The sequence below is a fragment of the Dromiciops gliroides genome, chromosome 2 (assembly GCF_019393635.1).
Source record: "Dromiciops gliroides isolate mDroGli1 chromosome 2, mDroGli1.pri, whole genome shotgun sequence".
Classification (NCBI taxonomy): Eukaryota; Metazoa; Chordata; class Mammalia; order Microbiotheria; family Microbiotheriidae; genus Dromiciops; species Dromiciops gliroides.
The window spans coordinates 395,751,150-395,766,026 of NC_057862.1; the positions used below are offsets into that span (position 1 = coordinate 395,751,150).

General features: G+C 44.2%; 1 protein-coding gene across 1 annotated transcript in view; it reads left to right on the forward strand.

Moving 5' to 3' along the window:
- The window catches only part of TGM6 (transglutaminase 6), a 59,786-nt gene that overhangs the window by 25,401 nt on the left and 19,508 nt on the right, over positions 1–14,877 (forward strand). The window contains exons 6-13 of the mRNA XM_043980844.1: positions 1,039–1,212; positions 5,730–5,972; positions 6,279–6,397; positions 6,811–6,939; positions 8,702–8,879; positions 9,294–9,432; positions 11,185–11,288; positions 11,414–11,656. Coding sequence (XP_043836779.1) covers positions 1,039–1,212; positions 5,730–5,972; positions 6,279–6,397; positions 6,811–6,939; positions 8,702–8,879; positions 9,294–9,432; positions 11,185–11,288; positions 11,414–11,656 — 1,329 coding nt within the window. The remainder of the gene's footprint in view (positions 1–1,038; positions 1,213–5,729; positions 5,973–6,278; positions 6,398–6,810; positions 6,940–8,701; positions 8,880–9,293; positions 9,433–11,184; positions 11,289–11,413; positions 11,657–14,877) is intronic.

Genomic DNA, 14,877 nt, shown 5'->3' on the forward strand with positions numbered 1-14,877 from the left:
CAGTGAGGCATGACTGAACTCCTCTGGAGAGAAAAAGGAGAGACCTACTCTCTGCCCTCAAGGAAGCCCCAGTCAAGCTGGGGAGAATGAGTGCACAGAGAACCAGAATGTACCCTGGCAGTCTTGTGTAAGAAAAGAGCCCAAAGAATGAGACACATAGTAGATGACATTATTTCAAATAAAGGTCATGGGCTAAGCTCCTCAAATCAGGCTCTCTTTTAAGAAGAAATGTTGGGGGCAGCTAGTTGGCACAGTGGATAAAGCACCAGCCCTGGATTCAGGAGGACCTGAGTTTAAATTTGACCTCAGACACTTGACACTTACTAGCCATGTGACCCTGGGCAAGTCACTTAACCCCCATTGCCCACCCCCCCCAAAAGATAATGATCATAATAACAAAAATGTCAACAGCAAACTCACATTTCTATAATACCTTATAGTTTATAAAGCTCTGTTTTCACAACACTTTGAAGCAAGCTATATATGCAAAGATTATCCCCATTTTACAGATGAGGAAAACAGAGGCTCATCGAGGTCAATTGATTTTTTTCATGGTCACAAAGCTAGTAACTACCAAAAATGAGATTCTAGTTTAGGTCTCCTGACTCCAACACCAGTCTACCCTGGCTAGGATTTTCCATCAGCTTAGGAGCAGAGATGGTGGTAGGAAGATAACAGCATAAGCAAAGATACTGAGGCAGGAAATTATGAGGTTTGGGGAGAGTGAGAAGAGTGGCTTGGTTGAAGCACAGGATCCATTGAGGTAAAACTAGGAAGAAGGGCTTAGGGACACACTGTGGAGTGCCGCAAATAGTAAACTAAGGAGCTTAGAGTGAAGACACTGGGGAGCCAATGAAGGTTTTTTACTATGCTGTTCTTTACAAGCAGTGTCTCCTTGGTCCCTACTACAACTTATTAAACAGGAGACAGTGAGTGATGAGGGAAGAAGGGGAAGGGGATTTTCCTAAGGATTTAGATTCATTTCTTTCCTTTCCTTCCCCTTCTTTTCTCCCGTGCATCTGAACACCCCTGCCCCAGCAATCAGAATAACAGAAGTGGACTGGCAACAAGAGAAAAACACTCACGCTCACCACACAGAGGAGTACCCAGGCTCAGAGATGGTGGTGAGGAGGGGCCAGAAGTTCACCCTCAGCCTCAGGTTCAGCAGGGCCCTGGAGAGTGAGGAGACTCTGATATTCACCGTGGAAACAGGTATTCTCTCCCCACCTTCTCCTCTCACACACTGAAGGTCTCCTTGAATGTGTTTTTGACCCATTACTTTTTCCTTTAGTAGAATCACAAAATAATGGGACCTATGGAATATTTTATCCAGTATCATAGAATTATACACAAAATCCTAGAATGTTAGAATACACAATACTGAACTCAAAAGTAGCCTCTGAGAATCCCTATATAAGAGGGCCCTCAGAAAACTACCGTAGGTTGAGATACTCCATGGGTAAGCTTAGTGCCTGAGACCTCACTGATGTGTTACCAGATAGCCAAAGGACACCTTAATTCAAAACAAAAGATGTTAAATTGAATAGCATGGAAAAGAAAGTGACAATAATAGATTGACCCAGGTACGGATGGGATATAATCTCCATACCAACCATACCAACAAAGGGAAAAGTCATAAATACATCTATATGACCGAGAAACACATATGGAGTGCACATATATGGAGAGAATGTATGTGGCCAGGGATATTCATGGATGGAAAAACTCCAATATTACACTTATCAATATCTTCTCTACAAATATAATTGGACCACTCTGCTGGATATCATATCTCTGCTCTCCGCTTGGGTATATCCTCTCTTGTGGGTATCTCATTATTTCCACTGTTCCTTCTGGATGTCTCTGTGGTCTTTCTGCCATTATCTTCTGGGACTCAGCTCTTCAGGGGGCATTCACCAGCTGGGTTCTGCTCCCATCTGCTAAGGTGTTGTGACTAGAAAGGCTCTCCCTAACAAAAAAAAAGCCTCACTTTTAATCCATAGTAGGTATTATGAGCCCCCACACCTAGCTGAAAACAGCTAACAAAAGCCAGCCAGAGGTCCCCCTGGGGAAATCTATTCTTTTGACTATCTGTGCTGATTCAAAGTCCATGATCCCAGGCAACAATCTGACTTAGAATTAGAAAATGCCTTTGAATCCTGAGAGGCAACTCTTTGGCCAAAAGCAATTTCAGACTCTCTACAACAAAAACAGTACAGTAGAAGCTATCCTGAGTCTAGAGTTCCCAAAAATGCACCCAAATTGACTTTCAAAAGAAGTTGAACAAGAACAAATATTAAACAAAGAAGACAAAGCTATTGATCTCTTCCACCGCTATCACCCCCAATCCTTGAGCCATATTTCTGCACGGTGCAGTGGAAAGAACATGGGCTCTAGAATCAGAGAACCTGGGTTCAAATTCTGGTTCTTACTACCTGTGTGACCTTGGACAAGTCATTCATCCACCCTCTTTCCTTTCATAGAAAATGAGTGAATTGGGCTAGATGGCCTTTAAAATTCCTTCTAACTCTTTATCTATGATTCTATGACCTTCCAGCCATTTAAAAATAACAACACTGGGGCAGCTAGGTGGTGCAGTGGATAGAGCACCGGCTGTGGAGTCAGGAGGACCTGAGTTCAAATCCGGCCTCAGACACTTAATACTTATTAGCTGTGTGACCCTGGGCAAGTCACTTAACCCCAATTGCCTCGCCAAAAAGAAAAAAAAAATTTTTTAAATAAAATAAAAAAATAACAACACTGAGGGACAGCTAGGTGGTGCAGTGGATAAAGCACCAGCCCTGGATTCAGGAGGACCCAAGTTCAAATCTGGCCTAAGACACTTGACACTTACTAGCTGTGTGACCCTGGGCAAGTCACTTAACCCCAATCGCCTCACAAAAAAAAAAAATAAATAAATAACAACACTTGTCTTTTGCATTGTATTTGGGCCATCACAAAACCTCATAGTCTCCATATTCCTAGAATATTGAATACTACAATCCCCAAATCTTAGAATTAGAATCCAAGAAGATATAACTCTAGAACCATAGAATAGGAGAGAATCTTAGAATCCTGGGATCCCATGGCCCCATAAGATGTGGTAGAGCTTGGAATAAGTTAAAGCTGTCAATGGTATTTAAGGATCACAAGAAGCATTTTTTTGTTGTTGCTACTGTTGGAGTTATTTGTTTGTTTGTTTGGTTTCTTTTTAGATATAAAAGAGGAGGCTCCAAGATGGCATGATAATAACTGAAGCAAAACTTTTCCCTTCTTACTTTGCTTGTCTTCTCTGTCAAGGAGAATGATCTTTAAAATAGAAAGGACAAAAGAAAAAAAACAGCTAATAGGGAGTCAGGTGACAACAATGATAGCCCTGAGCTGCCCTTGAAGAGCGCTATGATGAACATCCTAAGGTACTAAAAGAACTGGTACTTGGGATTTTTGAGCCACTCTCAGTGATCTCTGGAAGCTCATGGAGAGTGCGAGAAGTGCCCCAGAATTAGAGACAGGCACATGTGGGGCCCTGATTGTCAAGCAAGGGAAGAGAAGAAAGTTTGCAGACTAAAGGGCCCATGAGCTTGACCTCAGGTCGTGGCAAAATTCAGAGCCATTGTTAAAGGGCTGAGTGAGGAACATCACAAAGAACCACCTTGGTTTCTTCAAGAACAGGTCACACCAAACTTACCTCTTTTAACTTGAGTTATTAAACCAGAAGAGCAGCTGCAATGCTACAACTAAAGTTTAGCTAGATTCTAGCAAAGCATTTTGACAAAGTCCCTCATGCTGTCCTTGTGGGGAATGGAGAAATATGAGCTAGATCAAAGCTTCTTAAACTGTGGATCAAGACCCCATATGGGGTTGTGTAGCTGAATGTGGGGGTCATGAGAAATTTTGGAAATAGTAAAAGGTTATGTATACCTATTTAAATGCCTATATACCCAAGATTGTGTAAAAATTTCTCCGGCGAAAAGGGGTCACAACTGAAAAATGTTTAAGAAGCCCTGATAGAGGGCAGCTAGGTGGCATAGTAGATAAAGCACCAGCCCTGGATTCAGGAGGACCCGAGTTCAAATCTGACCTCAGACACTTGACACTCACTAGCTGTGTGACCTTAGGCAAGTCACTTAACCCTCATTGCCCTGCAAAAAACAAAAAACAAAAAAAGAAGCCCTGATATTGCAGTTAGGTGGATTTGGAACCAGTCAAATGGTCAGACCCAAACAGTGGTCATTAATGGTTCAAATCAACTGAAAAGTCTCCAGTAGAGTACCTAAGGGATCTGTGCTTGATCCTGCGCCGTTTATCACTTTTATTAGGGACTTGGATGAAGACACAGATTGCAAATGTTTTGTGAGGTTCAAATGAGATGATGAATGCAAAGCAATGTGCAAACCTTAAAGCACTTTATAAATGCTTATAAATCATCATCACCATCACCATCGTCATCATTAATCATTATTATCCTACCATTCCCAGGCCTCCAGTTTGGTGATGACTTAATTCCCTGAGCCTTCTACTGCATTTCTGTGGAGCTCAAGCAATATTTATAGAGCAATGCAGGGGTGTGCCGGCAAATATTTAACAGGGCTGTGGGGGGTGGGGGGAAGGGGGGGTTCAGAGTTATAAATCCTGAACATACATTTTTTAAGTTTCATCTACATTACTAACGCTTTCTGAAGTCTAGCCAATCGACAAAACAATAATCTAAGCTCTGATATGTAGTGATTTCTGAGGTCTAAATGCTGACTCTGAAAATTTAACAATCAGTTCTCAGGAGCCCATTTGAGGGGGCTCTAGCACACCCCTGAAGAAAGAGCAGGCTTAGTAAATGTGCAGATGATACAAAAACTCGAAAGGAACACTAATCTATTGTACAATAGAGCTCCTGACAGGCTAGAAACTGGTCCTGAATCTAATGAGATTAAATTTAATAGGGACAAATTTAAAATCTTGCACCTTGATTCAAAAAACCAATTTCACAAATATGTAGTAAGGGAGAAGCAGAAATTTTTCTAAAGAAGACCTTGGGGGTGGGGGTAGGTTTTAGTGGACTACCACCTTAAAAGGGGTCAACAGAGTGATGCAATGGTCCTTTCTAGTTAACAAGCTGCTTACATGTTATTTTTTTTTCATGTTATTTCATTTGATCCTCAGACCAACCCTGGGAGGTAGATGCTGTTATTGTCCCCATTTTACAGAAAAGAAAACTGAGGCTGAGAAAAGTATGAGGTTGCCGGGGGTTACTTAACTAGTATCTGTGAAGAGGAATTTGAACTTGGGCCTTCCTGAATCAAAGTGTAGCATGTCCCCACTGCACCACCTAGTGGCCTCTCAAGTATATGACATGACAATCAAAAAAGCTAATGGCAACCTTAGTCTGAATCAAGAGCCATAGTGTCCAAGACGAGGGAGGTGATAGTCCTATTGTTCTTCGTCCTGTTTAGACCCACCCGGTGTAGAACATTTTGTTCAGTTTGGGGTATTACTTTTTTTTTGGTGAGGCAATTGGGGTTAAGTGACTTGCCCAGGGTCATACAGCTAGTAAGTGCCTGAAGTCACATTGGAACTCAGATCTTCCCAGACTCCAGGCCTGACACTCTATCCACTGCACCATCTAACTGCCCCTTCTTCCTAGACAATAGACAGCATTTCTCTCCTGAATCTGAGCCTTTCTCATTCTCTTTGGCTTTCTGTGCTGAGTGAGTTTCTCAATTGACTCTTGTTAGGACCGCAGGCCTCTGAAGCCCTCCAGACTAAATGTATATTTGAAGCATCAGAGTCCAAGAACAAGGGTACCTGGAGAGCCATGCAGGAGACCAGGGAAGAGAACTCCATGACCGTCACCATCTCCAGTCCACCAGATGCCGTCATCGGCCATTACAAATTGAGCGGGAGGGTCTCCTCCCGGGCCAAACACAACAACAAGAAGTTGGGCCACTTTGTTCTCCTCTTCAACCCCTGGTGCTCAGGTAAGCCCTGGACCACTGGTTGGATCAGTACTCCATCTAGGCCCAGGCTTCCCCCTTCAGTTCGATGTGGGACAAGCTGCCTAGACCCATTCCCACAAGGCAACGTTCAGAGCCCCATTCCACCCTCTCTTCCCCCCATGCCAGGGCCGACAGGGCAGTTTCCCCCGCCAGGTGGCCAGGCGCCTCATATCCTCTGGGAGCATCCCCCAATCAAATACAGAATCACCCCCCCAGCATAGCAAGGGCAGAGTCCCCGGCCCCATCTCAGTCCCTGGAGAACTACCCATCCCGGTGACTGCTTTCCAGAGGACGATGTCTACCTGGCCGATGAGGAAGAACGGCAGGAGTATGTGCTGAATGACAACGGAATCATCTTCCGAGGAGTGGAGAAACACATCCGAGCCCAGGGCTGGAACTACGGGCAGGTCTCCAGGGGAGCCATCACCTGGGGCTCTGGGCAGGGGGAGGGGGGAAGAGGCCAAAGGTCCCTACGTTCTGCCCCTCCTCCCCAGGCTCAGACACTCTTCCTTTTAAACAACTGCAGCAAAGATTTCCAGTTTGCCTCTGGTTGACCCTGGGTGTTTCCGAGGTTTGGGGTTGCCTATGTGTGACATGCCTAGGAGGGGTGTTAGAATTCAGCAGATGTGGCCTTCCTCTTCTCCCCACAAAAGGAGGGGCTACAGCACCAGCTTCCAGGCAAAGCCCTATGGGTCTAATGTTAGCGATACCGATTAGTTAGAGTTGTGTGGGGGCCTTTAACAGTCTAACCAGAGCTAGGACACATGACTCCAGGAACTTACCCTGAGACCATGCTGAGTTCTGCTTCTCTGCATCACAGTTTGAAGAGGACATTCTGAACATCTGCCTCTCTATACTGGACCGGAGCCCCAACCACCAGGAAGACCCAGTCACTGACGTGTCCCAACGAAATGACCCTGTTTATGTCACCAGAGTGATCAGTGCCATGGTGAGGACAGCTTGGGGACCTCCTCTACTAAGACCCGTAGGCCAGCCCAAATTCTGAGCTGTGTGACTTGCAGTAAGGTCAGCAAGGGCCCTCTGGTCCACAGCTTCCCTTATCTGAAAGGAAAGAGATGGGACCTGCTCCCCAAGAAGACTGCAAAGTCAGTACATATACACAGAGAGGTCTGCAAGTGTCAGAGTGAAGACCTCCAAATAAGCAAGGTTACAGTTAATTCTTGTTCATCTACGTGAAGGGAAGGGAATAATAATAAAATAGTTAAAAAGACATTTTTATAATGGCTTAGGGTTTGCAAAATGCTTTCCTAAACATATTTGTGGGGAAAGTACTATAGATCCCTACTATAGATAACATCCTCAATTTAAAGAGGAAACAGAGGCTCTAAGAGGCAGGATTCAAACTTAGGTCTCCTGACTCTTACTCAATATTCTTTACATTATGCTATTCTGGAGACAATCCAAAAACCCTAGCTAATTAAAAGACAAAAACTCAGAAACTGAATAGATAAAACTTATGGACTGATGGATGGATGAATGAGCTCCTGGCTTTGGCTTAGGATACTCCTATCATCCTAAAGCTGGAAAGAGCCATAGAACATAAATTGTTAGAACTGAAAAAATCTTCAATTATTCATGTTGAAAAAGGCCTTTGAACATAGGCCGTAGAAGTCTATGTTCAGGCAGATCAGCAGTCTGAGCTGGGACAGACCTTAGTACCTAGGATAGCAAAGAGAGTCCATTTCCACTCGTACAAATAATTTTCTAGAAGTTATACAATAAGCTATAGCAGAACTGGGACTAGAATTCAAGTCTCTAGACGCCAGGATTTTTTCTTTTAAAAAAAATGTAGGTGTAGGGTGATTATTTTGTTTTTTTCATCATATTCTTTCTGGATGTACTGCCCTACCCCCATCATGGAATCCTCCCTTCTAAACAAAGAGAAACAAGTTAAGCAAAACCAACAGATATAGTGTCTCCATCTGACAATGTATGCACCTTTCTGCCTCTGTGTTCCCCCACCTCTATGCCAAGGCCAGCATGTTTCATTATCTGTCCTCCATGACCAGGATTGCTTATTACAATTATTGTTATTATATTGGTTGTTATCAGTTATTACTCGTAGCTTGGCTTCTTAGTGTCCCTTTCATTTGCCTTGTTGGTCATTGTGCATCTTATTCTCCCAGATCTGCTTAGCTCACTCAGCTTCAGTGCATAACTTCTTCCCACATTGCTCTCAATTCCTCACACTCAACATGTCTTATGGCACAATAATATTCTATTACAAGGAATAACAAAGTTTGCTTAGCCATTCACCCAGTTAATGGGCACCCACTTTGTTTCCAGTTATTTGCCTCCACAAAAAAGTGATACTATTAATGTACTTGGAGATATATGCATATATATATATACATATATATATATATATATATACACATATATATATCCCCTCCTAGACTTTAGTCCATATCACACTCTCTTCCGCCTTTTCAGCCCCCATCCTCGACAGAACATATCCTCTGGGTGGGGCTGGGGTAAATGGAGCCATCCACACTCTCCCACTTGGGGATAAGGTCTGCAATCTACTAAGGAGGGGGGCAGGGGTGGTGATGCACTCTCACCCATTCTGAGATTTCACCCTCAACCCCATAGGATTTTGAGGTCCTATGCTCTGGCCACTGAGCTATCCAGTCCTACCTTCCCCATAGAGTTTTCCAGTCTGGATAACTGAATGAGACCTCTCCCGGCAGGTGAACAGCAATGATGACAAAGGTGTGGTACAGGGCCAGTGGCGGGGCAAGTACATCGGAGGAACCAGCCCCCTGCACTGGAGGGGCAGTGTCGCCATCCTCAACAAATGGTACAAGGGCAGGTTTAAGCCTGTCAAGTATGGCCAGTGCTGGGTCTTCGCTGGAGTCATGTGCACAGGTACCTGGGTGGGTAAGGGGGGCTCAGCTTTCCATCCCCTTGTCTTAAATTTGCATGAAGCATCCCTGGTTCTCCCCCACTTCTTTGGTCTTAGCAATTTGCACTAGGGGAGCAAAACCACAGAAAACACCCATTCCACTAAAAGCAAAAATTACCAGAAAATCCAGTACAACTATTTCTAGGTCTCACTTGAGAACACATTTCAAGTGTGGCTTCATTTTAAACAAACTAATCATAGAATTAAGAGCAGGAAAGTTGGGAAGGACAAGAGTTGGTAGGGAGTAGTCAGTCAGAACTGTAACTCAGCTTCCTCTGTCGGGGGGGGGGGGGGGGGGGAGGTATGGGGCAAAAATCTGGAGTGGGAAAGCCTCTCCCAAGATGGACTGGAGTATCCCTAGTCTGTGATTTTTTTAGTCCTAAGGTGTTTAGGAATTGCCACCCGGGTGGTCTCCAATTTCAACTCAGCCCACGACACAGACAAGAGCTTGAGTGTGGACAAATATGTGGACTCATTTGGGAGGACCTTGGAAGACATAACTGAAGATAGTATGTGGTAAGTATCTAGTTGTGCCCTCTGAAAGGAGGGCGATATAGCTCCTTGCATTTCCCCAGGCCTGTGAGGACCTCTCCCAGGGGACAATAGGCACGTGGCAGAGCAGGCATGGAACCCTGCCCTCTCACCCTCTCCCAAGAGTGAGGAACAAACTCAGCAGCACAGTCCTGAGGCCTAGAATATTACCCCTGGGCCTGGTTTCCTAAAGACAAGTCCAGCCAACTCAAGGATTCTAGCATTGATGATGTCACCTTGATGAGGTGTCCATCCCTTGCCTTGCCCTGGACTGTCTCACCAATACCACATTGAGGGTGATTGACTGAGGCACAGCCAACTGATAAACTTAAGCTACACCTCTAGAGCAGAAATGGGGGCATAGACAGAGAGAGCCAGCCTCAGAAGGTCAGGTTAAGAGGGTCCATGGTTCTTCTGTTTTCCCAACAGAAATCCAGGCACAAGCCAAATCCCAGGGGAAGCCAAAGAGATTGATTTGGGAAGTCACCAAAGATGAACGCTGGCCATCTCAATATAGTTTTGCACCATGATTTACAGTTAAAATTGGAGAAAGTTAGAATTTTGATGAACAGAATCATAAAATCCTAAAATCTTAAAATGGAAGAGGCCCCTTTCCAGGAAAATTTATAAAGGAGGTTCAATCTGTCTTTGGCATACTTTCTCTTACCTGACTCACTTCTGCTCCCTTGCACTGTGTTCTGGGTGTCCCAGTACCCCAATAGCTCACATTTATATAGCATTGTAAGGCTTGCAAAGTGCTTTACAAATATTATCTCATTTTAACCTCACAAGAAGACTAAGAGGTAAATGCTGTTATTATCCCTATTTTCAGCTGAGGAAACTGAAGAAGAGAAAGATTAAGTGACTTGCAAGGGTTTCACAGCTAGAAAACAACTGAGGCAGACTTTGAACTCAGTTCTTCCAGACTATGGGTCCAATGCTCTATCCAGCTATAACCTATCTGCCTTTACTTAGGGCCTTGCTCTAGTTTTCAACTTATCCAGCTGTGATATCCAATAAAAGCTTCAAGCAATCTTTCTACTAGAGATATTTGCTTTTTCTAAGGGGATTCTGAGTGCCCTCAAAGTCTTCAGGCTTCAAAAAGAATCATATCTTGGCCCCAGAAGAAAAGCAATTATTTGGATTTCATGCACTTTGACAGGATAGACCGGGAGGTCTTTCTGGGTAGGAAAGCCTTTCCCACCTAGGATTCCCTTGTATACCTGTGAATACAGTCAGCCCTATCTCTCTTTTTAAGACATCTTCAAAATTCAGTGGATAGAGCGCTAGGCCTGTATTCAAGAAGACTCCTCTTCATGAGTTCAAATCTGGCCTTAGACTCTTACTAACCATGTAACCCTGGACAAGGCATTTAAGCCTGTTTGCATCACTTTCCACATCTGTAAAATGAGCTGGAGAAAGAAATAGCAAACCACTCCAGTATCTTTGCTAAGAAAACCTGAGATTGGAGCATGAAGAGTTGGACATGACTGACCAACAGGCTCCTGAGCCATTTCTAATCTTCCCTGATTGATAATGACCTTCTCTTCACATAGCATTTTGCTTTATAAATTTCTAATGAATTTATCATGTAACATATACTCTGACTGGCTCATCCTACAAAACAGTAAGCTTCTTAAGGTTAGGGACCGTGTTTTATCTAAATTTGGGTACTTTGTAACACAGTCATGCTTAACAAACTGTTCTATCTGCATCTGTATTTTTTCTCTGCCCCAGGAATTTCCATGTCTGGAATGAAAGCTGGTTTGCCCGGAGAGACCTTGGCTCCTCCTACAATGGTTGGCAGGTACTGGATGCCACACCACAGGAGGAGAGTGAAGGTAACCAAATGCTAAAGTTTGTGTTTCCATTTGGGGCAAGGTCTCCTGGCCTCTTCAACCCAGAGCCCCTATCTGAGGGCTGGTATCTCTCATACCCATTTTCTTTTCATTGGTCCCACAACCAGGTGTGTTTCAGTGTGGGCCTGCCTCTGTCACTGCCATCCGGGAGGGCGATGTGCACCTGGCCCACGATGGACCCTTTGTCTTTGCTGAAGTCAATGCTGACTACATCACGTGGCTCTGGAATGAAGATGACAGCCGAGAGCGGGTCTACTCAGACACCAAGAAGATCGGCAAATGCATCAGCACCAAGGCTGTGGGCAGCAACACCCGTGTGGATATCACCAGCCACTACAAGTATCCTGAAGGTAAGGGCCTAACATGGGCTAGTCCAACCGCCCTATGATTCTATCAACCAATCTATCAACAAGCATTTATTTAGTGCACTGTGAATACAAAGACAAAAGTGACACAGTCCTAACTCTCAAGAAGTTTACATTCTAATAGATGAAAAGAATACAAGTCTTGTAGCCTTATGTATTTGGGGGGGGGGCAATGAGGGTTAAGTGACTTGCCTAGGGTCACACAGCTAGTAAGTGTCAAGTGTCTAAGGCTGGATTTGAACTCAAGTCCTCCTGAATCCAGGGCTGGTGCTTTATCCACTGTACCACCTAGCTGCCCCCAGAATACAAATCTTGGAGCTCAAAAAACCTGGGTTGGAGTTCCAGCTCTATCACTTACTAGCTGTATAACTGTAGGCAAGTGCTTGCCTTCTCCAGGTCTCAGTTTCCCCATCTATAAAAAGGGCCTAGCTGTTCCCCATACCTAACACCCGATTTGTCACCTTTTTGCCTTTGCATAAGTGATTTCCTAGGCCTGGAATTTACTCCTTCCTCAGCTCTACCTCTTAGAAACCCCAACTCCCCTCAAAGCAAAGTCCAGGTGCCATCTTCTATATGGAGCCATTCCGGGTCCCTCCAGTTGTAAATGCTTTCCTTCTCTGTCTCTCTGTCTCTGTCTGTCTGTCTGTCTCTGTATGTCTCTCTTTCTCCTGCTTTCTCTCTATCTCTGTCTTTCTCTGACTCTCTTTCTTAATTACATTGTATAATTCTGAATTTACTCCACTGTCTACATTTTCTATCCCTTGAATAGAATGTAAGCTCTTTGAGAGCAGGTAATACTTTACATTTTTGTCATTCTATCCCCAGTGCCCTATACAGAGTAGGAACTTAACAAATGTTTGTGGAAGTAAATTGCACTCATGGGGCTATACTGAGGAAAGTGGATTTGAATGTGAGCTGACAGGACGGGATGGTGGAGAATGTGGAACTCAAAGACAAAAGGGATCTGGATTTGAATTCTAGCTCTCACACTTGCTAACTATGTGACTTTAAGAAAAATCACTTCCTCTTTCCTCATCTATAAAATAGACCTGCTCTACCCACCTCAAAAGCACTTTGTAAACTTCAGAGTTTCAGAAATGTGAACTGTCACACTCCTAATTATTGTGAGAACAGAGGTTGTTCTTCTGTTCCATCCACTGCAGAAATAGCCTGTGGGCTGATTCTCATTGGGGCAGAAATGGGCAGGTACCACGCCTTGTCCACTCCTTGTCCCATGGCAACATACTCTCAAAAGACAAGAGGCTAATAGATAGGACACAGGTGGGATTAACTAGGGAATGTCCCAAGGACTCTCCCCATCCTGGGGCAATTTGCAGTCAGGACTAGGTGGCTGTCTCTAGGGCCTGGAAGAGAAGAAAAAGGGGGATGAGGGGGTGGGGGGGAACTGTTACACGATAACTTTATTATATATCTAAAAGGAATAGCAAGTTGTACATAATAGATGTGCACTTTCATGTACAATCATCTTTTTCCTATTCTACTATGTTATGGAAATGTTTGTTTTATTTCTTAAGTTTAGAATAAAACAAATACAATTTAAAAATAAAAGAACTAGATGGCTGTCTTCAAGTAATCAAAGGACAGAAATGGAAGAAAATTAGACTTGTTTTTCTTGGCATAAGAGGATAAAGCTAGAAATCATGAGTGAAAATTAGAGAAAGGCTGGCTTAGATGTGATGTCAGGAAGACTTCCTAACATTTTGTCACTGAGAGGAAAAGATTGCCTTGGGAAGTGATAAGTTCCCCATCCCTGGAGGTCTTCAAAAGGGAACCTGATGCTCAATTTTCAGTGATGTGCTTGAGGGGATGCTTGCTCAGCTACAAGATAGATCAGAGGTCCTCTGAGGTGCCTTCTCAATGGAAATTCTGGGACATTCAAGAACTCGGAAGGCGGCTAGATCTACCACACAGGTGGCAATGCCATCTCATTAGATCTGGGCTCAGCCAGATGGGCTGATGCAAGGAGAGGTAGGGAATAAAGGATAATAGCGGCTGTAGGTCAGGCTGGGATGCAGGTGGAGCAGGGACTCTTTTTTTCTGCAGGGCAATGAGGGTTAAGTGACTTGCCCAGGGTCACACAGCTAGTTAAGTGTCAAGTGTCTGAGGCTGGATTTGAACTTAGGTCCTCCTGAATCCAAGGCCAGTACTTTATCCACTGCACCACCTAGCTGCCCAAGCAGGGACTCTTTACAGGAGAAGGAAAGATGAAGTTGACTGAGTCAGGTAAGAAAAAATCGATGTGGTGTAATGGTGGAACAGAAAGGTGTGAGCTCACCAAGCTGGGTGGGCACTGAAGACATTGAAGGCTGAGGTGAGAGGCTGAGATAGCTCCCAGAAGAGGAAGTTGTATCAGCAGAGGTTCCCTAAGAAGGAAAAGACAGTGGTGCTTGTAATGGGGACCACATGGGGCATTCCAAGTAATAGCAACCTGGTGCAGTCTGCCCGACCTTAAAAGGGCCAAAACAACCAAAGTTAGGGCCTCAAGATGATTAACGAGGTGCTAAGTGGAGGAGATGGGGGGATGTCACCATGGGCACAACCTTACCTGAATCCTTTGAGTCTTGGCTGCCAGACATCCTCAAAGGTGGAACTGGATGGCCAGTAAGGGATGTTTGCCCAGGTCCTGTTAACCATCAATAAAAATAACACCTGTCATTTCTCTCCTGCTTTAGAGTTTATAAAGCATTTCCATACAATAGTCCTATGAAGGGAATAGTGCAAGTGTCATTAATCCCATTTTAGAGAGGAGGAAACTGAGGCTTGGAGAGAAGAAAATTTGCCCAAGGCTACAAAGCTACAAAGCCTGAGTCAGGCTCAAACCTACATTCCCTTACTACAAGCCCAGGGCACTTTTCGCCACACCACACATTCTCTTACCTTCAAAGGAAAGAGGTTAGACACGTCACTTTTCAAAGATTCCAACTCCTGAGGCACAATCATGTTTCTAGAATTAGCTAAAAGCTATGCCAACTTCCAATTTCGTTTCTGACTCAATCTCATAGTCATTTTTTTTTTTAGTGAGGCAATTGGGGTTAAGTGACTTGCCCAGGGTCACACAGCTAATAAGTATTAAGTGTCTGAGGCTGGATTTGAACTCAGGTCCTTCTGAATCCAGGGCCAGTGCTCTATCCACTGCGCCACCTAGCTGCCCTCATAGTCATTCTTATGGGGTGAGTTAGTAGATG